At 40.2% G+C, this 27,580-nt stretch overlaps 2 protein-coding genes across 2 annotated transcripts in view; both read right to left on the bottom strand.

The window, feature by feature from the left end:
- Positions 1-27,580, bottom strand: part of PLCB4 (phospholipase C beta 4) — a 415,887-nt gene that overhangs the window by 282,659 nt on the left and 105,648 nt on the right.
- On the bottom strand, positions 2,973-3,593 carry LOC118881431 (transcription elongation factor A protein-like 8). The gene is made up of 2 exons (XM_036826364.1): positions 3,503-3,593; positions 2,973-3,430 (listed from the first exon to the last, which is right to left on the bottom strand). The coding sequence occupies exon 2, from the start codon at positions 3,386-3,388 to the stop codon at positions 3,035-3,037; it is 354 nt and encodes a 117-aa protein (XP_036682259.1). The 5' UTR covers positions 3,389-3,430; positions 3,503-3,593; the 3' UTR covers positions 2,973-3,034.

The following is a 27,580-nucleotide window of genomic DNA, read 5'->3' as shown; positions in this document are numbered from 1 at the left end:
TGTATATATGTGCCACATCTTCTTTATCCATTCGTCTGTCAAAGGACACTTAGGTTGCTTCCATGTCCTGGCTACTGTAAACAGAGCTGCAATGAACATTGTGGTTCATGACTCTTTTGGAATTATGGTTTGCTCAGGGTATATGCCCAGTAGTGGGGTTCCTGCATCTTATAGTTCTATTTTTAGTTTTTTAAGGAACCTACATACTGTTCTCCATAGTGGCTCTATCAATTTACATTCCCACCAACAGTGCAAGAGGGTTCCCTTTCCTCCACACCCTCTCCAGCATTTATTGTTTCTAGAATTTTTGATGATGTCCATTCTGACTGGTGTGAGGGGATACCTCATTGTAGTTTTGAGTTGCATTTCTCTAATGATTAGTGATGTTGAGCATCCTTTCATGTGTTTGTTGGCAATCTGTATATCTTCTTTGGAGAAATGTCTATTTAGGTCTTCTGCCCATTTTTGGATTGCGTTGTTTGTTTTTTTGATATTGAGCTGCATGAGCTCCTTGTAAATTTTGGAGATTAATCCTTTGTCAGTTGCTTCATTTCCAAATATTTTCTGCCATTCTGAGGGTTGTCTTTTCGTATTGTTTATGGTTTCCTTTGCTGTGCAAAAGCTTTTAAGTTTCGTTAGGTTCCATTTGTTTATTTTTGTTTTTATTTCCATTTCTCTAGGAGGTGAGTGAAAAACAATCTTGCTGTGATTTATGTCATAGAGTGTTCTGCCTATTTTTTCCTCTAAGAGTTTGATAGTGTCTGGCCTTACATTTAGGTCTTTAATCCATTTTGAGTTTATTTTTGTGTATGGTGTTAGTGAGTGTTCTAATTTCATTCTTTTACATGTAGCTGTCCAGTTTTCCCAGCACCACTTATTCAAGAGGCTGTCTTTTCTCCATTGTATATTCTTGCCTCCTTTATCAAAAATAAGGTGGCCATATGTACGTGGGTTTATCTCTGGGCTTTCTATCCTGTTCCATTGATCTATATTTCTGTTTCTGTGCCAGTACCAGACTGTCTTGATTACTGTAGCTTTGTAGAAGAGTCTGAAGTCTGGGAGCCTGATTCCTCCAGCTCCATTTTTCTTTCTCAAGACTGCTTTGGCTATTCGGAGTCCTCTGTGTTTCCATACAAATTGTGAAATTTTTTGTTCTAGTTCTGTGAAAAATGCCATTGGTAGTTTGATAGGCATTGCATTGAATCTGTAGATTGCTTTGGGTAGTAGAGTTATTTTTACAATGTTGATTCTTCCAATCCAAGAACATTGTATTTCTCTCCATCTGTTTGTATCATCTTTAATTTCTTTCATCAGTGTCTTATACATTTCTGCATACAGGTCTTTTGTCTCCTTAGGTAGGTTTATTCCTAGGTATTTTATTTTTTGTGTTGCAATGGTAAATGGGAGTGTTTCCTTAATTTCTCTTTCAGATTTTTCATCATTACTGTATAGGAATGCAACAGATTTCTGTGCATTAATTTTGTATCCTGCAACTTTACCAAATTCATTGATTAGCTCTAGTAGTTTTCTGGTAGAGTCTTTAGGATTCTCTATGTATAGTATCATGTCATCTGCAAACAGTGACAGCTTTATTTCTTCTTTTCCAATTTGGATTCTTTTTATTTCTTTTTCTTCTCTGATTGCTGTGGCTAAAACTTCCAAAACTATGTTGAATTACAGTGGTGAGAGTGGGCAACTTTGTCTTCTTCCTGATCTTAGTGGAAATGGTTTCAGGTTTTCACCATTGAGAATGATGTTGGCTGTGGGTTTGTCATATACGGCCTTTATTATGTTGATGTAAGTTCCCTCTATGCCTACTTTCTGGAGAGTTTTTTTATCATAAATGGGTGTTGAATTTTGTTGAAAGCTTTTTCTGCATCTATTGAGATGATCATATGGTTTTTATCCTTCAGTTTGCTAATATGGTGTATTACATTGACTGATTTGCATACACTTAAGAATCCTTGCATTCCTGGGATAAACCTCACTTGATCATGGTGTATGATCCTTTTAATGTGCTGTTGGATTCTGTTTGCTAGTATTTTGTTGAGGATTTTTGCATCTATGTTCATCAGTGATATTGGCCTGTAGTTTTCTTTCTTTGTGACATCTTTGTCTGGTTTTGGTATCAGGGGGATGGTGGTCTCATAGAATGAGTTTGGGAGTGTTCCTCCATCTGCTATATTTTGGAAGAGTTTGAGAAGGATAGGTGTTAGCTCTTCTAAATGTTTGATAGAATTCGCCTGTGAAGCCATCTATTCTTGGGCTTTTGTTTGTTGGAGGATTTTTAATCACAGTCTCAATTTCAGTGTTTGTGACTGGTCTGTTTATATTTTCTATTTCTCCCTGGTTCAGTCTCAGAAGGTTGTGCTTTTCTAAGAATTTGTCCATTTCTTCCAGGTTGTCCTTTTTTTTTTTTTTTTTAATCTGTAATAACTGCCAGTTTTATTCCTCTGGCTAAGAGATCCAGAGGTAATTTGAGGTTTACATTTTTTTTAATAGTTCTTTCATCAAGAATTTAGGTGCCCCCATTGCCCTTATAAGCTGGTTGCAAATTATTTGATTGACTCTTAATTATAAAAAAAATTTAATTCTTTTTGTATGTGTGACGTGTTCATTAAAAAATACATATAAGCAAAAAGAAAAAAAACTCACACCACAGAAATAAGCACAGTTAAATTTTTGATATATATATGTATGTATACACACGCACACGCACACACACACAATTTGAGATTTTCTCCTACATATGTGAGCTGATACTACATATGCTGCTTTGTAACCTGTTATGTTTTACTTTACAATATGGAATGAACATATTTTCATGCATATGTGTGAAACTTCCCAATTGAAAAACAGACCTGGAGAATGTGTCAAAATACAAAATCCAGATGCTGGTAGTAAGGACACTACCTAAAACAAAACTCCACCAGATGATTAAAAATAAAACAAAAGTCAAAGATACATCAGAAAATGCTAACAGAAAGAAAGCAGGGGCCAGATTTTAATATCAGACAGAAAAAAAAAAAAGAATTCAAGGCCTAAAGCACACAGGATAAGGATGGCTGCGTGAATGTCTTTGTTTCCAATGCATCATCACAAACTTGTTTCTTACTCTTCTTATCTCTTCCCTAAGCCTTTCCAACTCATCTACTCCTCTTATCATTTCTTCTGGGTCCAAATGCCTAACCGGAGTGTCCTCTTTATATCCCTGACCAGGCTGAGTCAGCCCTCCTCTAAGGTTTCCTTCTGCTTCCTGGCTTACACCTTCTTCAGAAGGTAGAGGATTTCTTTCTGCCTCCTGTGGTACAGCTTCCATAGGGCGGTCTTCCTCAGCCTTTGGCATGTTCTGTGCTTTTCCTTCATTTTCTTCACAAGACTTTTGCATGTTGAGTATTTTTCTCTTATTTCCTTCCTGAATAAATTAATCCTGCAGGGATCCAGGGGATTTTCCTCCCTCTTCCCTCACTTGATTTGGGTCGCTCCCAAAAGACCAAGAGTCCTGAAAGGATCCGGGGCACTTTTCTCCTCCAGCAATAGGGAGCTGCTACAGGGAAACAGGCCCTGGACTATAAGGACTTCTGCACATGTCGACTCCTGGTCACGTGAGGGTCGCGTCATCAATGAGCTCCAGGTTGTCCACTTTATTGGCATATAGTTGCTTGTAGTAATCTCTCATGATCCCTTGTATTTCTGCAGTGTCAGTTGTTACTTCTCCTTTTTCATTTCTAATTCTATTGAGTGTTCTCCCTTTTTTTCTTGATGAGTCTCACTAGTGGTTTATCAATTTTGTTTATCTTCTAAAATAACCAGCTTTTAGTTTTATTGATCTTTGCTATTGTTTCATTCATTTCTCTTTCATTTATTTCTGATCTGATCTTTATGATTTCTTTCCTTCTGCTACCTTTCGGGTTTTTTTGTCTTTCTTTCTCTAATTGCTTTAGGTGTAAGGTTAGGTTGTTTATTTGAGAAGTTTCTTGTTTCTTGAGGTAGGATTGTATTACTATAAACCTCCTTCTTAGAACTGCTTTTGCTGCATCCCATAGGTTTTGGGTTGTCGTCTTTTCATTGTCACTTGTTTCTAGGTATTTTTTGATTTCCTCTTTTATTTCTTCAGTGATCTCTTGGTTATTAAGTAGTGTATTGTTTAGCCTGCATGTATTTGTATTTTTTACAGATTTTTTCCAGTAATTGATATCTAGCCTCATAGCGTTGTGGTCAGAAAAGATACTTGATATGATTTCAATTTTCGTAAATTTACCAAGGCTTGATTTGTGACCCAAGATATCATCTATCCTGGGGAATGTTCCAAGAGCACTTGAGAAGAAAGTGTATTCTGTTGTTTTTGGATGGAATGTCCTATAAATATCAATTAAGTCCATCTTGTTTAATGTATCATTTAAAGCTTGTGTTTCCTTATTTATTTTCATTTTGGATGATCTGTCCATTGGTGAAAGTGGGGTGTTCAAGTCCCCTACTATGATTGTGTTACTGTCGATTTCCCCTTTTAACATTAACAGCTAAATGGCTGTTAGCATTTGTCTTATGTATTGAGGTGCTCCTATGTTGGGTGCATAAATATTTACAATTGTTGTATCTTCTTCTTGGATTGATCCCTTGATCATTATGTAGTGTCCTTCTTTGTCTCTTGTAATGGTCTTTATTTTCAAGTCTATTTTGTCTGATATGAGAATTGCTACTCCAGCTTTCTTTTGATTTCCATTTGCATGGAATATCTTTTTCCATCCCCTCACTTTCAGTCTGTATGTGTCCCTAGGTCTGAAGTGGGTCTCTTATAGACAGCATATATACAGGTCTTGTTTTTGTACCCATTCAGCCAGTCTATGTCTTTTGGTGGGAGCATTTAATCCATTTACATTTAAGGTAATTATCTATATGTATGTTCCTATTCCCATTTTCTTAATTGTTTTGGGTTTGTTATTGTAGATCTTGTCCTTTTCTTGTGCTTCCTGTCTACAGAAGTTCCTTTAGCATTTGTTTTACAGCTGGGTTGGTGGTGCTGAATTCTCTTAGCTTTTGCTTGTCTATAAAGGTTTTAATTTCTCTGTCGATCTCAATGAGATCCTTGCTGGGTAGAGTAATCTTGGTTGTAGGTTTTTCCCTTGGCTCACTTTAAATAAGTCCGGCCATTCCCTCCTGACTTGCAGAGTTTCTGCTGAAAGATCTGCTGTTAACCTTATGGGGATTCCCTTATATGTTATTTGTTGTTTTTCCCTAGCTGCTTTTAATATTTTTTGTTTGTATTTAATTTTTGATACTTTAATTAATATTTTTTGGTGTGTTTCTCCTTGGATTTATCCTGTATGGGACTCTCTGCGCTTCCTGGACTTGACTGACTATTTCCTTTCCCATATTAGGGAAGTTTTCAACTATAATCTCTTTAAATATTTTCTCAGTCCCTTTGTTTTTCTCTTCTTCTTCTGGGACCCCTATAATTCGAATGTTGGTGCATTTAATGTTGTCCCAGAGGTCTCTGAGACTGTCCTCAATTCTTTTCATTCTTCTTTCTTTATTCTGCTCTGCAGTAGTTATTTCCACTATTTTTTCTTCCAGATCACTTATTCGTTCTTCTGCCTCAGTTATTCTGCTATTGATTCCTTCTAGAGAATTTTTTAATTTCATTTTTTGTGTTGTTCATCATTGTTTGTTTGCTCTTTAGTTCTTCTAGGTCCTTGTTAAACGTTTCTTGTATTTTTTCCATTCTATTTCCAAGATTTTGCCTCATCTTTACTATCATTACTCTGAATTGTTTTTCAGATAGACTGCCTATTTCCTCTTCATTTGTTTGGTTTGGTGGGTTTTTACCTTGCTCCTTCATCTGCTGTGTGTTTCTCTGTCTTCTCATTTTGCTTAACTTACTGTGTTTGTGGTCTCCTTTTCGCAGGCTGCAGGTTCATAGTTCCCATTGTTTTTGGTGTCTTCCCCCAGTGGCTAAGTTTGGTTCAGTGGGTTGTGTAGGCTTCCTGGTGGAGGGGACTGGTGCCTGTGCTCTGGAGGATGAGGCTGGATCTTGTCTTTCTAGTGGGCAGGACAGTGTCCAGTGGTGTGTTTTGGGGTCTCTGTGACTTTTTTATGATTTTAGGCAGCCTCTCTGCTAATGGGTGGGGTTGTGTTCCTGTCTTGCTAGTTGTTTGGCATAGGGTGTCCAGCACTGTAGCTTGCTGGTCATTGAGTGGAGCTGGGCCTTAGCATTGAGATGGAGATCTCTGGAAAAGCTTTCGCTGTTTGATATTACATGGAACCGGGAGGTCTCTGGTGGACCAATGTCCTGAACTCGGCTCTCCCACCTCAGAGGCAGAGGCCTAACACCCAGCTGGAGAACCAAAACCAAAAAGAGAAAAAGGAAAAAAATATATATATATATCGTTTCTCCCAAAGTCTACCACCTCAATTTTGGGATGATTCATTGTCTATTCAGGTATTCCACAGATGCAGGGTACATCAAGTTGACTGTGGAGATTTAATCCACTGCTCCTGAGGCTGCTGAGAGAGATTTCTCTTTCTCCTTTGTTCGCATAGCTCTTGGGGTTCAGCTTTGGATTTGGCCTGTCCCTGTGTGTAAGTCACCTGAGAGTGTCTGTTCTTTGATCAGACAGGACGGGGTTAAAGGAGTAGCTGCTTCGGGGGCTCTCGCTCACTCAGGCCAGCGGGAGAGAGGAGTATGGAATGCGGGGCAAGCCTGCGGCAGCAGAGGCCACTGTGATGTTGCACCAGCCTGAGGAGTGCCGTGCGTTCTCCCGGGGAAGTTGTCCCTGGATCATGGGGCCCTGGCAGTGGCGGGCTGCCCAGGCTCCCGGGAGGGGAGGTGTGGATAGTGACCTGTGCTTGCTCACAGGCCTTTTGGTGGCTGCAGCAGCAGTCTTAGTGTCTCATGCCCGTCTCTGCTGTTCACGCTGATAGCCGCAGCTCACGCCCTTCTCTGGAGCTCCTTTAGGTGGTGCTCTGAATCCCCTCTCCTTGTGCACCCTGAAACAATGGTCTCTTGACTCTTAGGCAGGTCCAGACTTTTTCCCGGACTCCCTCCGGCTGGCTGTGGTGCACTAGACCTCTTCAGGCTGTGTTCACGCAGCGAACCCCAGTCCTCTCCCTGGGATCCGACCTCCGAAGCCCGAGCCTCAGCTCCCAGCCCCAGCCCGCCCCGGCGGGTGAGCAGACAGGCCTCTCGGGCTGGTGAGTGCTGGTTGGCACTGATCCTCTCTGCGGGAATCTCTCTGCTTTGCCCTCCACACCCCTGTTGCTGCGCTCTCTGTGGCTCCGAAGCTCCCCCCTCTGCCACCCGCAGTATCCGCCCGCGAAGGGGCTTCCTAGTGTGTGGAAACCTTTCCTCCTTTACAGCTCCCTCCCAGAGGTGCAGGTCCTGTCCTTATTCTTTTGTCTGTTTTTCCTTTTTTCTTTTGCCCTACCCAGGTACGTGGGGAGTTTCTTGCCTTTTGGGAATTCGGAGGTCTTCTGCCAGTGTTCAGTAGGTGTTCTGTAGGAGCTGTTCCACATGTAGATGTATTTCTGATGTATTTGTGGGGAGGAAGGTGATCTCCACATCTCACTCCTCCACCATCTTGAAGGTCTCTATCAATCACCCTAAATTGCAATTTCCCTCACTCCTGCCCCAGCATTCTCCACCCCCTTTTTCTCCCCAGCCCTTACCATCATCTGGCACACCTCTTATCTGACTTGTTTTTTTGTCTTCTTCCACATCCTGGAATGTAAGCTCCATTAAAGTACTGACTTTTGCCTGATTTATTCATATTATGTACCTGGCACATAGCAGGAACTCAATAAATATTTGCTGAAATGAATGAATAGATGCACCTGAGCTGTGGGTGGAAGAAAGCTTCTAGTTTGAAGGACTGTGAAAAAGTATGTACTCTGATTTATTACCAAGGCCATATTCATAACCCATTTTGTTTCAGAACAGAGAGAGCTATGGGAATAATTCCCTTTTATGGACTTCATAAAACTATCAATCATGAAAAATGCAGGGAGGATAGTGAAGGGAGCCTAGTAACCCACCCTTGAAGCTTCTTTAATCACAATACATGTGACAGGGTGAACTACTGGCTGATGTTTGCCTCTGGTGACTGTAGTGTTCCAAACTAAAGATCAGTGTGTGTTGTTGGGAAAATACAACTATATTTATGGAAGATACAAGGGGATAAAATATTTAAAAATCAGGGCAGTTCTAGAAACTCCAAACTAAACAATTTTTTATTTCCAGAGACCCTCCAAGCAGTAATATTCCATGGTTCTATGAAATACTTATGGAGCCCCTACACAGCTACATATGACACGTGGAATCAGAACAATAAAGAACTTCCAGGCCTCACCCTCAGAGGGTTTACAGCTTGGCATGGAAGTTAAGATAATTGTGTTGTTGAAATGAACTGAAGCACACGGTGAAAACAGAAGGCACACTCAGGGTTAAAAGAGGAACACGGGTGTAACTGGGGTCCTCAGCAGATCGGGGGTCAGGAAAGATCTGGAGCAGGAGGTGACCTTGGTGTCTCTTAGAGAGCCAGCATGGGGAGGGCAAGGCTGTGTTTGGAGATGGCATCTCCCCATTTGGCTGGAACAGAGGTCACCTATAAGGAAGTGGCAGGAAGCAAGTAAAGGGTGGCAGAAACCAGAGCACTGAGGGCTGAGTGCCAGAGGCAATGGGCTCTGGTTCAACAGAAAAGGATAGGCAGGAGGCTGACACCCAAAGCCCAGGGAAGCCGTAATTGTTTTACGCCCTGGGTTTCCCTGTACCTTCCCAGGAGGCAGCATGGCCAGAAGGAAAGGAACTGATCTAGATAAGCAGGTTGGGAAGAGAAGTATAAGATTAGTAAATAGTCCTAGCTGGGTGTAGAAAGAACCTGGCACAGAGAAGAGAGAGCCAGGTCTGTGCAAGGGGCCTGAATCATCCCATGGGAAGCAGGAGAGGCAGCTGTTGAAGCGCCTGAGTTTTCCCACATCCAGAAGAAACAAAAATGACCAGACAGGAAGGCGAATAAAGGGAGTTCAAAGGATGCCATGACTCAAGGAATATTCAAAGCCATCATAAAATTACAATGCCCAATGTTTTTATTTAGTTTATCAGTTGGTTTCAGAGATTTGGAATCAAAAGCACAAAATTATTTTCCATTTAAGAGTGGCCCTTTCCTGAAAAGAGCCTCACCCCAATCAAAAACCTCTAAAAATCAGATGTAAGATTCTAGATTGTGTTGGCAGAGGCTAATCTGCCATTATCAGAACAGAACAATCAGAATGGGTTATACCAATTATTATTTTTAAAATAACTTTCTTTGGACTCATCTCAATAGTAGATATGTAAAATGTGAAGTCTGAAACCAATGCAATATAAATGGCTCTAGAATTTGTTAAATTTGATTTTTTAAAAAGAGGCACCTGTGGTCACAGGACAAAAAGGGTCCATCCATCACCCTTGTGTGAGCATTCATTTATCTGACAGATATTTACTGAGCCCCTACTCTGCCTCAGGCACTATTCTAGTTGCCTGGGACACATCAATAAACAAACAAAACCCCACCATCAGGACACAGACATTCTAGTGAGGGGAGAGAGAGAGAAACACTATACCCAATAAAAAGTTAAATTATATAATAAGTTGGAAGGTAGGAAGTGCTATGGGGAGAAAAAAGCAGAGGACAAAGTAGGGGCTAGTAAGAAAGGGAGGTTTATCATATGATATCACTTATATGTGGAAGATAAAATATGGTACAAATGAACTTATCTACGAAGCAGAAACAGACTCACAGACATAGAGAACAGACCTGTAGTTGTCAAGGGTGAGGGAGGGAGGGAAAGGAATGGATTGGGAGTTTGGGGTTAGCAGATGTAAACCATTACATATAGAATGGATAAACAACAAGGTCCTACTGTAGAGCACAGGGAACTATAGTCAATGTCCTGGGATAAACCATAAAGGGAAAGAACGTATACATATATGCATAACTGAGTCACTTTGCTGTACAGCAGAAAATATAACACAACATTGTAAATCAACTATACTTCAATTTTTTTCAAAAAGGAAGGTTTATAATTAAGCAAAGACTTGAAGGAGGTAAGGGACTAGCCAGGTAGATGAGCAGGGAAGGAGGAGCATTTCTGAGACAGGAAGCAGCCCAGGCCAAGACCCTGAGGTGAGAGCATGCCTATGTGTTCATGGAACAGCAAGGAGGCCAGAGTGGCTGAGCAGAGAGAGCTGGGTGAGATGAGGTGATGGAGGTAATCAGGGATCAGATGGTGCAGGCCTGGGAGGCCACCGCTAAGACCTCGGCTTGTACTCAGTGTGAGATGAGGACCCTCTGGAGGATTCTGGGCAGGGAGGGGCAGAGACTGACTTAGGCTCAACAGGTCACTCTGGCTGCTGAGTGGAGAACAGACTATGTTGGGAGGGGGACAAGCCAGGAAGAAAGAGCCCAGTAATCCAGGCAAAGGAGAACGTGGCTCAGGCCAGGGTGACAGCACCAGCAATAGGGGAAAGAAGGTGGGTACATTTTGAAGGTAGAGCAGACAGGATTTACCAACATACCATGTGTGGGTGTGAGAAAGAAAGGAGTCATGGGTGATTCTAAGAACAAGACGAAGTAATACACCCTTGCTGCATCTCAGTACAAATACCCCAAAAATGTCTAGAAAAGGTTATTATTCAGTCCAACACTAGGTTTCAATTTAGCACCTGCTATTTGAAGAGGGATTCCATCCCAGGAAGTCTGGCCACAAAGAAGCAAAGTATTCATGGTCGGCAAGTTTCACCAATGTATGGTTCTGTTCCAGCAGCAGGGCAAGCATTACATAAATGAACACGTGTGGCTGTCAAGATCCCACTTTTGCTAAAAAAAAAAGCAGGGCCTAGAGGTATGTGTAATATGTATACAACAATACATAAAAGTACATTACAGCCCATCAGTCAGTTCACGGTGGCAATGTTTTCTTTCTTTAAGAGTCAACTAGTTACATAAAAATGTTGTATCCTAATTATAAAAATCAGGGGGATTGTTTTGGTTTTTGGGTTTTGATTTGGGGTTTTTTTTGTTTTTTTTTTTTGAAGGAAGATGCTGGATCATGACTCTCAAATGGTTTCTTTTGATACTAATTTAAATTTCAAAACACAACCTAAAATCCATGGTCAGAATGATGCTATCAATCTGAACCATTTTTAGGACTAAAGAGACTATGGATGGCTTCCCAAAGATAGCACATTCGATGACTCACGGCATGGTATCCACCCCGCTGGGAGGGTTTCACCTAGAACTTTAAAGGAAGTGCTTTCTAAGATGAAGAAAACAAGCACAAAGAAACCCACCCTGAGCTCATTCTGAGCCAAACAAAGCAACCTCTTCAAATGAAATAGGAAAAACCAAGATGAAATAAAACCAAGAAAGAATATAGAGCGTGTTGATCCCTTTCCCATTTTTTTTTTTTTTCTTTTCTGCAACTAGCTGATCTTAGACAAAGGATTTCCTTCAAAATCATTGCTGGGAGTTTAAGAGTCACTGCATGGAATAGGATGCCTTCTACCTTCAATTTCATTCCTTCTTGAAAGTTCCCATATTCTAGTACATTCCAGTTACTTCAGATTTTTTAAAATTAATTCTGACTCTTTTAAAGGAAACCCAGGAAAACAAAATCAGAACATGCAAAAATGATAGAGCAGGGAGGGCAGCTCCTGCTGAAGCAGATTCCTCAGTTTATTAACATATTTAGTACAGAGCAATAGCTTCATAGATTAATTTTCTAGATTCTAGAGAAAAGGACCAAGAGTATAACTATATTAGAATGAACGACATAAAATTATTAATATTTAATCATTTTAACCAACAAAAACACCATTTCATGTGGTTCAGCCTAAGACTTACCAATAATATATCAGATATCCAATTTGAAGTTAAGATGTTTCTCAATAACACACGTGAACAAGGAAGTGAGATTCCATGTTCTCTAATTTAGTTTGCATACAACTTTAAACTTCTGTATATAATATTTCCAAAAACCATAAACACTTAAAACATTACCCATCACTCTCTAACTGCAATTACAAACAAGAGGACTTAAAAATAAAAATAAATTAGACATTTTTATCTAAATGTAGATCAGCATTTTTATCCAAATACATATCTCTAGCTTGCTGGTGCCTTTGTTATTGCTCTAAAACTTAATTTTAAAAATCTATCAGATCTTTCTTCTCTCTTACCTGTGGTCACGAGAAAGAATTACCACCTCCTCTGAGATATCACAGCCCACGCTACCTGCTCTATCTGGTTTTAGAATTGCCACTCCTATCTCATCCTGGAAGAGCCCCACCAGCCCATTCATTCTTTTATCCTCAACAGCACTAACTGTAGGAGGGAGAGAAATGTGGCCGAGGAAAACGGTTCCTGCCACTATGTGGTAGGAGGTGGGCTCAGTGATCCAATCTGGAGTCACGCTGGTACACTCAGGGACACCTTGGCCAGGACACACACAACAGCACATTCCTATGGGATGGGGGAGCCCCAGCTCCACTGCGTTGTACAAGGCACCTGGACTGGAGAGTAGAGAAAACTCAGGAGACCACTTGTGTTTGGACAACATCCTCCAGGGTCAGGAGAGGGTCTGAACCACATTCTCAGCATAATTTAACAGACACACACTGACTCTTCCTGGCGTTACAAAGACATGTTGGGTCCTGAAGTCCCCACTGAATGAAAGTTTCGGGTCCCATTAAACATATTCGTCCTTATAAATAGGATTTGAAATGAGCAATTGCATGTGACTAAAATTGAGTAGTTGTCTTTGACTTTTCCTTCACATGTGTCCCCAAACTGTCCCCCTGACGGCACCTTGGAGCACAGACAGGACTCAGGAGAGACAGCTGAGCAAGGACAGCAGCACGGGTGTTGGGCTGCACCCCACAGGCCTTTAAGCCTTGCGACTGCCCAGCTGCAAGACCGAAGAAAGAGCCCAGAGACAGTGGCAGAGACATCAGTACTTTAATGGATGGGGGAGCTTACATTTTTGAAGCAAAAAGGGTCCTGGAGAGACACCCCACTGGGGACAGCAGATAGCAGTAGGACATGGCAGGAGTCTTCACTACCAGGGGAAGAGGGAGGTTACCAATTATAGGAGGAATTGATGTCAGGCTGGCTCATCGGTTACCAGGGAAACCAGCAGAGGAGCCCACCCCTCACTGACCCTTTGATGAAGGGGAGTGAGACATTCCAATCTAAAGATTAGGACAATTGCTAGCTGGGGCCTGGGGCAAGTACCAGGCTCTATGACTAAGAAGGAATGTCTGTCAGGGGAGTTGGGTATAGGTGAAGCAGGGACTGGTCGAGCAGGGAACATGCAGAGACCAAGAGACCAGCTATCCTGAGTGGCCTGATCATACAACGACCACCTACCAGTGGAGGGGCAGGGGTTTCAGTGCCAGGTGACCAACTAGTCCCAGATTGAAAACTGAAAATCCTGAGTCCAGGAGCCTCTCTGTCTCAGGCAATTGTGATGGTTGGCCACTGTGTAATGAGAGCTTGTTTCTCCAGTTATGACAGACCAAGCCCGGTGCCTTTCAATCTCTAGCTCTGCCAGAAGTTTCCTGTCACTCATTATTATAGCCAAGCCAGTAAACAGCCCAAGAATGCACTCAATAAATACCACAGACACACCTCCTATTATGATCACGGGTTTGGAGACACAGTCTTGGGTTAGGCCCACAATAACTGAGCAAATTCCTATCAACCTTCACTTATAGACAAAAAAGGAACAAGCCTCCCTCAGGTACTTCAGTCGGGCCTGATGGGTTGTTTCCAGTGCAGACAACTGTAAGAAGCTCCTTTAACTGTGGGATTCCCAGATGCAGGTGACTGATCTCATAAGGATGAGAAGGAAGCCTTAAACCATCACTCACGTGACGTGGACAAAACAAGAGTCAGCAGTCAGCTCCTAGTGCTGAGCCCAAAGCTAAGTGACTTTTAAAGACAAGAAGAATCAACTCTTCAACAAGGCAGTTTTTATTGCTGTAAAATTACTTCAGTTAATGATCACTTCATTTATTGATACACAAGCTAGACCATGGGTGAGATGCTGTGACAAAAGAACATGAAAACAGAAGAAGACCTCCCCCACCCCACCTCACCCCAGCACTAAGGACTGTTCTTAAAATCGATTACTTACTCTGCCCTTCCTTTCCTCAAAATCATTTCAAAGAGTGAGTCCAAGATCTGAAAGTAATTCCCAAGTCTCACTACCTCGCTAATATTGATCTTAATCTTTCTTTAGCCAAAAAAAAAAAAAAAAAATGATGAATGGGTACCCTTTTGCAGTACTGTATTAGTGTTATTCTAAGAGACTCTATAACAATTATTATTTGTTCCATTTTGTTGTCCTAGTGAGACTGTCATGGACTAAATGTCTGTGTTCCCCAAAACACATATGTTGAAGCCCTAATCCCTAAGGTGATGGTATTTGGATGTGAGACCTTTGGGAGGTGATTAGGGTTTAGATTAGGTCATGAGGGTGGAGCCCTCGTGATGGGATTAGTGCCCTTATAAAGACACAAGATCTCTGTCCCTCTCTAGGTGCAAGCACCTGAGAAAGGCCATATAAGGACACAGCCAGAAGGCCATCTACAAATTAGGAAGAGGGTTTTCATCAGACACCAAATCTGTTCTCAGCCTCTAGAACTGTGAGAAATAAATGTTTGTTGTTTAAGCCACCAAGTCTACGATATTTTGTTAGAGCAGCCCAAAATGATTAAAACATAGACCCAGAAGGTGTAGGGAAAAATCATATAATCACACAGTCCTCAAGGAAACACTTTTGATTGACATTATCAACACTTACACTGAGATACACACTGAATGGTAAGAGAAAACAATGATTGTCACCCTGAGTCTCCTACAGCAGACTCCCGTGACACTGGCAGTCTGCTCACAGAAATTAAGTGGATCAGTGCCAGTCTTCCTTGAAAAGACTTATATCATGAACACAATGTCAGTAACAGTGTATGAGGCTAAAGACGTTTGACGGCCCTCGATTAAGGGCAACTGTTGAGACATCTCTGACAGCTACATCTTGATCAGCTATTCAAAGTTTGGTCAAGGTCACAATTTCCAAGGAACTTTGCCCAGCAACATAATCAAGCACAGCATATGGGCCCTGCAGCTTAACTGCCTCACTCACACTGGACTTCTCATCTCCACAAGTCTCACCATAGCATTTGGCAAGCCCACGTCTGGATAACGAGTCCAAGAACATTTGTTCAATTATTGCGCAAGTGCTTACATAATTTTGTTTGAACCAAGTTTTCCAGGGTCTGATAGCAACAACTGATCCAGATGGAAACACATTACAAAGCCCCTCTCAGTGAGGTAATTCTTAGATCTATAGCCTTTTTTCCTGCAGAATTTGCATCTGGAATCCTTAAATGGGTGAGAGTGTGTATGAACGTGATCTTCAGCCAGGGAAAGGGTTAACAACACCAAAGTGATCTGGATATAGTCTTCATGACACCACTGACTGCAGTCCACAACTCAGATTAGCAGGAATGCCCATCTTTGTATTAAAGACATCAGTTACATTAGAAATCACACTTTTTTCCCCACATGGAAGGGGATTTTCAGTTGGAGCACTACTCATGCTAAATCAAGTTTAGGCAAGAGGCAGCCCTAAAGGACTGAGTTGAGCACGCATTCCTTTTTTTGTTTTATAACATCTTTATTGGAGTATAATTGCTTTACAATGGTGTGTTAGTTTCTGCTTTATAACAAAGTGAATCAGCTATACATATACATATATCTCCATATCTCTTCCCTCTTGTGTCTCCCTCCCTCACACCCTCCCTATCCCACCCCTCTAGGTGGTCACAAAGCACAGAGCTGATCTCCCTGTGCTATGCGGCTGCTTCCCACTAGCTATTTTACATTTGGTAGTGTATATATGTCCATGACACTCTCTCACTTCGTCCCAGCTTACCCTTCCCTCTCCCCGTGTCCTCAAGTCCATTCTCTAGTAGGTCTGCATCTTTATTCCTGTCTTGCCCCTAGGTTCTTCATGACCATTTTTTTTTTTATTCCATAAATATGTGTTAGCATACGGTATTTGTTTTTCTCTGTCTGACTTACTTCACTCTGTATGACAGACTCTAGGTCCATCCACCTCACTACAAATAACTCAATTTCATTTCTTTTTATGGCTGAGTAATATTCCATTGTGTGTATGTGCCACATCTTCTTTATCCATTCATCTGTCGATGGACACTTAGGTTGCTTCCATGTCCTGGCTATTGTAAATAGAGCTGCAATGAACATTGTGGTACATGACTCTTTTTGAATTATGGTTTTCTCAGGGTATATGCCCAGTAGTGGGATTTCAGCATGCATTCTTCCCTGCAGCAGTCCTATACAATCACTACCTGGCAGATGCCCCAGCTTGCAAAATTCAAACAGTAGGACCAGGTTTACAATCGAAAAATTCTCCATCAAGTGGCTGATTCTACTGGTGAGATTTAAATCTCTGAACAATGAGTATTAGTGTTCATGAGAAGAATGCTTTCAACAACACAGATTATTTTATGTAATAATCCACAGTGAGGCCAAGACACAGATTTTTATGATGATGAATTTTTTGCCCACAATATTGTTAGGACAATAAATGCTTCTGTTCGGAAACTTCTATTTCACTTACACCTTGATGCAAAATGAGGAACTTCAGCCCAGAAATTCCAGGGCATATGCTGATTTATCTCTAGTGTTCAGGAACGTTCCTAAACATGGCACTGGGAATGCAGTCTGTACTCAACGTTTTATAATGAATGTTCAATTCCTATGTTCACCAATAATTCCTGCATGTGCTTCTCCATTTTTTTTCCTCATCCTCACCAGAGAAGAGACTGTACTGGGTAGTGATTTGTTTTATCTAAGGCAAGTAATCTCAGATTTTTCAAGCTAAAGGGAACCTGAGATTATCTATCCCAACCCCTAACTTGGAGGAAGAGGACATCGATGGGCAGAGAATTGAAAACAAATAAGCTTCAAATAAAACACTCCTTCATAACCACTTTCTCTCATTTGTTCCAGCAAGCATGTCCTCAAAGAGACTAAAATGCCCCTGACACTGGACTGCAAACCTCTGGCATATCTAATGCAATATCAAGAGAAAAAATATCCATCTCCTTCCTCAGTGAAGAACCTGGGCAAACCTGCTGTATTAGTTTTCTGTTGCTCCCATAACAAAACCCACAAACACAGTGGCTTGAAAGAACACAAATTCATTATCTTACAGTTCTGTGGGTCAGAAGTACAACACAGGTCTCACTGACTAAAATCAAGGTGTCTGCAGGGCTGTGCTCCTTTCTGGAGGGTCTGGGAGAAAAGCTGTTTCCTTGCCATTCCCAGGTTGTAGTGGCCACTTACATTCCTTGGCTCATGGCTTCCTTCCTCCATCTTCAAAGCCAGTAATGTGAGTCAAGTCCCAGTTCCTTTCATGCTTTGGATTTCTCATACCATTTCCTCTAATATCCAAGAGCGCGTGCTGTCTCTCTCTCTCTCTCTCTCTCTCTCTTTCTCCCTCTCTCTCTCTCTCCGTCTCTCTCTCTCTGACAAAAGTTAAGGTTCTCTACTTTTAAGAACTCATAAGATTACCCTGGACCCACGCAAATTATCCAAGATAATCTAGCTACCTCAAGGTCCATTCTCTTAATCATATCTGCAACCTCCTTTTTGCCACGGAGGTAATATTTACAAGTTCAAGAAATTAGGACTTGCACATCTTTGGGGAGCCATTCTGCCTACAGTACCTGCCCATCCTTCTGACCCTCGCTTCATTAAATGGCCCCAAAACATCTGGTGACCAGGTCAGAAATCTGGGAGACGTGCCTGGATTAATCTCATGCATCTACATTCCACGTCCAGTTAAGAACTAAATCCCATCGACTCCAAGTCCTAACTCTGTCAATACTGGCCCCTGCTTCTTACACTCTCAGCTACATCCAAGGCTGAGCCCTCCCCAGAATTCTTCGCTTCTTTTCCTTCTTCTGGCACCAGTCTCATTTTTTTTTTTTTTTTCAGTTCTTCAGTGTCCTTCTGAGGCCATGTGCTTCAGGCAAGGTGTCTCCAGTCCCAGTTCCAGGGGATGGGACTAGATTGGTCTCAGCAAGTCATGGTGGCCTCATGTCCTCTGCCAGTCATTTTTCAACATGAGGGGAACACAGAGTCCTAATGAATTCATTGAGCCACTGAATTAACCAACACAGGAGTCACTTGAGACTTCCTGTTAGGTCACCTAAGTCAAATTGAGTTGAGTGTTTCTATTGCTTGATGCTAAAAACATCCTGAATGGTACATTGCTGATTAAAATAACTGCAAAATTTTGCTCACTGTTCTACTTATTCCTGGCCTCCCATGACCTCCAGCCTCTGTGCTTCACCCTATACATCATCTACTTGGAAGCAAAATACCTTTTTTTTTTTAATTTTAGTTTTATTGGAGTATAGTTGATTTACAATGTTGTGTTAGTTTCAGGTGTAAAGCAAAGTGATTCAGTTATACATATATACATTCATTCTTTTTTAGATTCTTTTCTCTTATAGGTTATTACAGAATATTGAGTAGAGTTCCCTGTGCTATACAGTAGGTTCTTGTTGGTTGTCTATCTTGTATATGGTAGTGTGTGTATGTTCATCCCAAGCTCTGATCTAATTTTTTTTTTAAATGATACAAATGAACTTATTTACAAAACAGAAACAGACTTACAGATATCAAAAACAAACTTATGGTTACCAAACGGGAAAGGTAGGAGGGAGGGATAAATCGAAAACAGAATACCTTTCAAAGCCACCAATCTTATCAGGTGTCCCTCTATTCAAAATGCTTTCGTGATGTCCCATTATCCATAACTGGTTCTCCAAAATCTGTGCTTATATCCCTCTAAAGAATCTAGAAACACTATGCAACCAAAAGTCAATTTTAAGTTGATATCTTAATTTTTGTCATCATACATTCAAAAATGTTGCTAAAGATGTAAAGTTCTGGCATGTTGTAAATGGTGACATTTTAAGTAAAACTCTTATATCACTCAAATAAATCCACAAGAATCTAAACAGCATAGTGATTTGGTACCCATGATCATTCATTTAAAAATAAATAAGCTCTTCTTTTACATGTATGTTTTATCATATTCTTCTCATATTTCCATTCTACTTCCCCTGCAAAATTTTATCTTAGTGAATATATTCTGATGATTCTAAGTGTTTTATTGATTGACCTATCATATACATTCCTACACACACCAAAAATAGGCATGTAATTTAGAATTTTAAGTATTAATTTACTTTGAATTTAGCCCCTAAGGGTGAAATAATTTCTTCTGAGTTATACAACAACATTTACATGTAAACAACTGAAAAAAAAACACACAAATATGGTCAATAATTATTAAATATAAAAAAGTAAAACTTTATTTTAAATGTCTCTCTTGATAAGATGGATAGGGCTTTAAAAAATTAACCCAGGCATCTATAGGTGAATATTCCTTATGCTAAAGTAAAAATGGTTTAGCATCAATTTTATTTTAATTTTTCATATTTCTATGCATAATTGCTGATAAATCCTTTTGGCCTAAGACAGGAGATGAGTAAGAGTTTTGCCGTAGCCACATCACTCAACTCTCTGAACTCCTTTTGAGTTTGAGGCCATCAAAGACAGTCATGCATCATCAACATTATCTTTAATTACCTCTCAACTGATGACCCAATTATGCCTTCAATTTTGTTAGAAGCAAAGTGCCCTTTTGTTTAGGCCTTGGAATGTTTTCGCATCACAGGACAATGTACCATATTAAGATTCTGGAAAGATGAGAGGAATGCCTCGTTTCTGTAAAAAGGTAGAAGGGAGAGCAGATGCATTCCCAGGCAGATCAATTTTAGGAAAGAGTGCACATAAAAGTTGAAAACCTGGACAGCTACTCCCTTAAGAGTTTCCGAGCCCTTGCATGTACCCCATTAGAATGTCTTCATTGATGCTCAAAGGTATGTCTAAAGGCATTTTGAAAATGGCTGATCTGTAGGATAAAATCAAAATGACTTTGCATAAAACACAATGCCTTTCCTGATCTGATGCAGGCTCGGTGTCTCATTTCCCACCCTTATCCCTCTACCCCCCATTCCCTACACCAGCCTGAGAAAGCTGAATTACGTATACTGGTTGTAAGTTCGCTTTCAAGAGGAACATGTGTCAAAAGGACTTCCTTCCTTTACTACGATTTGACCCCCAGCCTGCTGCTATTTTAGACACAAGGGGTGATTCACTAATATTTCTACCAGCATCTTGCCCCTGGCTCAGTCTAGTTGTGGGGACTCTGCTTGCTGTATGAATAAATTAACAGTAGCAGTTTAAATAGTCCCCATACCTTTAGGATAAAATTCTGTATAATAAACCACCCAACCGTATATTCCCACACTCTAGGAACACCATTCAACAGTTCCAGCACTTCACATATATATCCAACTATATCTATCTATATATCTATCTATATATATATATATATATATATATACATATATGAATATATAATTTCATATATATAGTCAACAATTCCAGCATTTCACATATACAAATGTTCTTTTTACTACTCTGTTCTCCTGTCCCTTCTGCTCTCGCTGCAGCTTTCCCTAATTTTCCCTTCTCCATCCCAGGTATAAAATTAGTCACTCTCTTCCCTGACTGCATGTCGCTTTTACTTCTATTGGATATTTTTCACATTCTGCTTGGTGCCATGATGGTGATGTGTGTAAGTCTGGTCTCCATGGCAGCCACATCCATTGGGTTCTATCCTCATGTGATCCCTGGGTCCTGACCACCTCTCCTTGAAAATCTCTCTTTCCTCATGGCCAGTCCATTCCTCTCACCCCGTACGTGATCCTTCTTCCTCAACTTCCTTCACCTGCTCCCCCACTCTGCCCACTGCTTATCTCAGAGGTTCTTACGCTCTTCGTGGTGCAATAGCAGAGGTCTCAGGCTAGACCAAAGTGAGCTAACACCAAACTCATATGACAGGTAACTTTTCCCAAGTTGGAAGGGGAAAAAAAGTAATAACAATTTCCTCATGTTAGGGTTTTTATCATTTTTCTTAAAAGTTTGCCACTTAACTGTGAGTAATGATCAGCAGGTGACAAGAGTAAACAAATATTAAGGGAAAACACAGAAAATCAATCACATATAAGTAATTTAAGAGTTTTGTGTATATGCTCATGGGTTAGAATTTTATATTATGTATAAAACAAGATCTAGTATTTTATTAGCAAAATTGGTGTTGTGCTTCTTCATGACATAATGAAACATATCCACATTTCTATGTGCATGTGTATGTATACACTTGTAATGTAAATTACACATATTAGTTATCAATATAAAATTAAGTTCCTTTCTATTTGTCTGACATCACAACATGTAAAAGTAGCCCAATGGAACTCTCAGGCACTGCTGGTGTGAATGCAAAACTACCCAAACATTTTGGAAACCAACTTGGCAATTTCTCATGCAACTGATTATGCACATGGCCCAGCCATTCCAGCCTTATTTACTCAAGAAAACCAAAAACATGTCCACACAAAGACGTGTACACAAAAGTTCATGGTAACTTTAATAGCCCCAAACTAGAAAAATATACATGTCCATCAATAGGTGAACAAACTGTGATACATCCACACAATTGCCCAGCAATTTAAAAACTATTTATAAAACATAACAACATGGAAGAATCTCAAAAACATTATGCTAAAAGAAAAAAACTAGACAAAAAAACATATGATTCCTTTTGTAAGAAATCCTAGAAACGGGCTTCCCTGGTGGCGCAGTGGTTGAGAATCTGCCTGCCAATGCAGGGGACACGGGTTCGAGCCCTGGTCTGGGAAGATCCCACATGCCGCGGAGCGGCTAGGCCCGTGAGCCGCAATTACTGAGCCTGCGCGTCTGGAGCCTGTGCTCCGCAACAAGAGAGGCCACGATAGTGAGAGGCCCGCGCACCGCGATGAAGAGTGGCCCCCGCTTGCCACAACTAGAGAAAGCCCTCGCACAGAAACGAAGACCCAACAGCTAAAAATAAATAAATAAATAAATAAATAAATAAATTTAAAAAAAAAAAAAAAAAAAAAGAAATCCTAGAAAAAGCAAAAAGAATCTAGAGAGATAGAAAACAGACCAGTGGTTGCCTGGGGCCTAGGGGTTGGGAAGGGATAAACTGCAAAAGGGCTAAAACAAACTTTTTTGGAGTAGCAGAAAGGTTCCATATCATGATTGAGGCAATGGTGACACTGGCTGGACACATCTGTCAACACTCACTGAAATGAGTAATGGACACTAATAATGATGCATATTTTTGCACATAAATTATAGTTCAATAAAGCTAATGATTTTCATTTGGCCCAGTGGCCTTTCCACCAAATTTGGAGGCAATGTTAAGGATGATCTGACTTACCATGAATGCAGGCTTACGTGATTGATAGATATGAAATTTACTTTATAGGGGGAAAGGGGTAGAATTTTTTCTTTCATATGGAGTAAGTCAGTGATTTGCTTTAAAGATTTCAGTGAGTTGAAACAGTAACACTTACTGAAACTGCCATAATTTTGTAGGTGGGAAGCAGGCCTATCTGAGATGGGAATGAGTTAGTGAGTTTCAGGAATGAGATTTGTGTTCAGTTTGGTACAACTTGAGCTTTAAGCCCTGTGGGGTAGACTCTTCAACTAAGAACTATTTCTTCCTGGTGCCAAACCCCAGATTACTATTTCTGAGCTAAAATAAGTTGACTTTGGACAGCTTATTGGAATTGAAAATATTCAGAGAATATAGTTTATTAGAAGTGACATCCCTGGAGAATGGGGCTAGTGAATGCAGAAACTGATTCAGAGAATAAGACCAAGAAGAGTGAATCCCTGGTGTGACAATAAAATATACCAGTGGTTCTTAACCTTGACTGTGCATCAGAATCTCCTGAGAGCTTGTAAGAACATAGATTTCTGTGCCCCACCTTCAGAGCTTCTGATCCAGTAGGTCTGGAGTGGGGCCTGGTAGCTGGCGTTTCTAGCAAGTTCTCGGTGATGCTGATGCTACTGGTCTGGGGACCACACTTGGGGAACCACTGCTGTAAACCATGGTCTTCTGGAACCTTATATAGTTCTAAAACAGCCTTACCCATGAATTAAGTAAAAAGAAGTCTAATTTATTTCACTAGCTACACTCTCAGCACTAACAGTAATGAGAAAGGTCAAAAGAAAAAAATTCATAGTTCTTGGACTAGATGGACAAATTGTTCCTGCTTCAGGTACCTTTCTGTATGGATGAGTTTTTCTCAATTTTTAGTTTACTAAGTAGCTTCTGCATTTCTGACATTAATTTTGCCACTCTCTTATCAGTAAAAGTGGATATTATACTATGTTCTTGCTGATAAATGACAATGTCAAAGGTTCAAAATGTACATCATTTTCCACTGTCAGATGAAAAAGACAGAGATAAGAGAATTGTGAGGGCAGGATTATAGGGTGAGAAGAAGAAGAAATACATGAAAAAATGGAGAAACGGGGAAGATACAAATCACAATGGAATCAGAAATTCCCCAGGGGAAAAGAACCAGGGTTGGAGAGATTAATAATCAAGGGACCAAGGAGGGAAGAAATGGCTTAATGAGTGGGAAGTTTACTCTAGAGATGAAAACAAAACCACAATGGAAAAAGGACTTGAAATATAATATAATGTTGGGTAACATAAAAACAAAACAAAAACAGAAGAAAGCCAAGAGAGAGGAAGAGCTGTTTATTTTTTAAATTATTTAAATATAACATTTAGAAAACAAGATATACCAATATACAATGATTTCTGAAGAGAGGAGGGAAAGTATCAATTTTTAAAATATCCCCATCTTATTCATTAGATAAATATCCAACTCCAGGTTAATGGAAATCAATTGTAGTTGTTCAATACTTTAGCGGTCATAGCCCGAAGCGGTCAGATATGTCGCTGAGGGGCGTGGGTGGATTTGGGGTGTGGTGAGCAGAACGGTGCCACCCCTGCACCCCATGGAAGATGTCCACATCCTAAACCCTGGAACCTGTGAATATGTTGTCTTACATGGCAAAAGGGACTTTGCAGACATGATTAAATTAAAGATCTTGTGACGGAGAGATGGGTGGGCCCCCATGAGAATCACAAGGGTTCTTATAAAACAGAAGAGGGAGGCAAGGGGATCAAAGAAGGAGATATGACAATAGGACTAGAAATCAGAGTGATGCAGCCATGAGCTACAAAATGTGGGTGACCTCCAGAAACCAGACAAGACAAAGAACAGATTCTCTCCTACAGTCTTCAGAAAAAGCACAGCCCTGCATACCTTTTTTAGACTTCTGACCTCTAGAACTATGAGATGATAAACTTTTGTTGTTTTAAGCCACAAAGTTTATGGCAATTTGTTATAGTAGTAACAGGAAACTAATACAGGGTTCTTGGGGACACTGACTTGAACTGGAGAGCACGTGCCTCCTCTAATGCAGAGAACATGAGTCTGGGTTTTGCCAGATCTCCCAATCTGTTAGGAGATGCAGAAAATCTGTTTGCATAAAGTTAGCAACTAGTAATACTGTGCAGGATCATGTATGGCCACAACATTGACTGTTGATCCTTATTTTCTTTATTGAATATGTCCCCTCATGTGATGCAGCTAAACTAAAAACAGGATGGATAAACTGATGGAAGAGACTTTTCAGGCTCAGTGCTCCACTCCAGACCATCGCCCACATCAAAATTTGCTGGGGCAAAGAGCTCAGCTCACAAAACTCCTATATTTCTGGTCAGAATGCACTGAAAGCAACATGTGGTCCATCTTCTGCCCCCAAGTAATTTGGAAGCTGTACTTCAGAGTGTTAGATTTTCCTTACATTCTAGACAACCACTGGGGCCAACATGCTTTATAGAGTCATTCTGGAAAACAAAATTATTTTAGAAAAACATTTTGTTCTCTGTAGATGAAAGGAATTATTAAAGCGTTAAATGTTAAGACTAACACTGAAACATGGTCAGATACATGAGAATAACTTTTAAAAGTCAAGGGAAAAGAAACATAAAACTTCAAATTATTTGCCTAAAAGTAATCCTTCTGTTAATTCTATCCTTAGGGCAAGTTGCTAGAAGAGGGGAGACATGAAGTTAATCACGCGTTCAGAGACAAGTGGCCTCTCTTAATATTCAGGCAATGAGCCAAGAGAATTTACTGAGTGAAGGCTCTCCAAAGCACTAAGCAAGAAAAAAATAGGATCTGCAAAAGAAGTGTAAGATAGTGTTCTCACACAGAGGAATTCTCATGGAGGAATTCTGTGAGATCCCTGGGAAGATGAGGCTAATACATAAAATAATTAGAGAGTAATTAACAGTCTTTATCTACACTGAAGATGATGCCAAAAGGTTGATAAGTCAATGCAATAGGTACTCAAGCAAGGGAGAGATGGTTGGAGATCTGACTTCCCGCAGGCAGGAAAGCTTCAGGATGGTTGGCTTTTATGCTGACCCTTCAAGGCTAGGCAGGATGTATGCAGGAAAAGAGTAAGATATGCCACTCGATAGAAACTGGCTTGGTGACTTCTGTCCTAGAATCTTAAGGTTTTAATTGAAGCTGAAAATACAATAAAACCTGAATAAATGGTGGCTCTTTATTATAAGATGAACTTAAAACAAATGCAAATGCTGTGCAAGATATAGGAGAAGATAATTGCTATTACTTTCTATTCCATTGGGGCTTGACATTGTAAGAGGAGGAAATAGTGATCATTTCCCACAATTCTCTACTTTATGTTACATGATTATACAAATAAATGCAGGTATATGTCTCTAGTGCCCCAATTACATAAGATAAAATATTTAAATAAGAAGAAGTCTGATACTGTTGTAACTGAGTAGAAAGTTGCTTAGATTTATAACCTGAATTTATGTTTTTCTTAAAACACGGTTCTCCAAGTTAGTTTATCAGAAGTGACTTCAGCAAGTGTTTGCAAATATTATTCTGTCCTTTCATCTCAGAGAAAAGCAACTTTAAATAGCTTGGAAAACAAGAACAGAGTAAATATGCATGTAGGGATTTTCTTTTTTTTTTTCAGCCTATAGGTAGCTAACTGTATGTTAGCCCTAACAAGATAGAACCAGTCTCTGGTTTGAAATTTTGAATAGATAACTGTTGAATTACTTGATCAGTTTGGTTATAAGGATCACACACTGTGCTTTTAAAAACTGCTGGGCTATTTTCTTGCATTCCTTTATGAGAGAGAAAACATAAACTTTCTATCCAATGATGTACTTTAAAAATCACTATAAATTTCTACATAGTATTCTGGAGAAAGACTGTAAAAGAAGCTTCTGAGCACCTACCATATAGTACTTCTAACTCTGAGTTAGACTCTACGGATTTTTCTCACTGAAAATAGCCGAATACAACCATTGCTTAGAATTCAGGATTTCCTGGAAAAGCAAAATCCATCTCTATGTAAGTAACAGTTGAAGGAGCTGGGTGGGTTTTCAGAAGGTGAGTCTCATGTTCCATTAAAGTGTTAAAGTGACTAGCAAAAACGAACAAATCAAAAATGTGAGTTTTCCGGCACTTTCAAAGAATTCAAATTAAGTACTTTATAGCCCCGGAACAACTTTATGAACTTTTTCGTTTTGACCATACTCTTTCTGCTATGCTACTTTCTTGCTAGGTATTTAAAAACTGCTTCTTTGTGACCAAAGACATTGCTGGACATTTTTACTTTCTGGCTACAGGTCATTCTGAGAGCCTGGAGTTTCAAGCTAGTTGCTGTCTGGTTAGTGTAGGTTTTACACAGCTCTGTGAATCCGTATCAGGGCGGATCCGAATCAATTACTTGAGGGCAAAGTTGACACAAACCGCTGAATGCAAACATGGAATATCTCGGGAATAAAGATCATCACAGGGAACAGAGCTTCCTTTTCCTAGAGAAGCAGTGTGAACCAACATACATTTCAGGCTCAGTCATGAAGTGAAGGCATCCTTGAATAAAATTTTCACAGGAAACAGCTGGCCTGAAAAAGGATTTTCTTGTCTCTGTATCCAGAGAAACCAGGTGCATTGGCCCCAAGAACCTCTTAAAACACGGTCACCCCCAGGTCTCTGCATCTCTATTGATATAAGAATCAACCAAGTCACTGGCAAGTAATCTGAGCCAAGGAAAAACCAGGTATTCTAAGTGACTGTTGTTAAAACTGATTTGTCAGGAATAAGAACACCATGAGTTAGTCCAAACCAAATACTAACTTGTTAGAAAGTGTTGTACAATATGTATTGCTAAGTATGAAAGTAACCTGCATGAAATAAAACTGATCAAAGTTTAGTTTCAAGAAATAAACTAATCACAAACCACCTATTTGTGATCAATGAGTCCTCGTTTGGGAAGATTCACAGAAGAACATAAGAGACGAAAAGGGGCATGAGGGAACTTTCTCAGGTGATGGTAATGTTCTGTATCCTGACAGGGATTTACACCGGGGCATCCATTTGTCGAAGCTCAACTTACGTACAATGTGTGCA

Source organism: Balaenoptera musculus, chromosome 15 (assembly GCF_009873245.2).
Source record: "Balaenoptera musculus isolate JJ_BM4_2016_0621 chromosome 15, mBalMus1.pri.v3, whole genome shotgun sequence".
NCBI lineage: Eukaryota > Metazoa > Chordata > Mammalia > Artiodactyla > Balaenopteridae > Balaenoptera > Balaenoptera musculus.
Note: the sequence above shows the minus strand (reverse complement) of the source record. Positions and strands in the feature narration are given on the sequence as shown.

Coding starts and splice junctions, on each gene's coding strand:
- LOC118881431 (XM_036826364.1), bottom strand. CDS start 3,388: ATGCAAAAGTCTTGTGAAGAAAATGAAGGAAAAGCACAGAACATGCCA.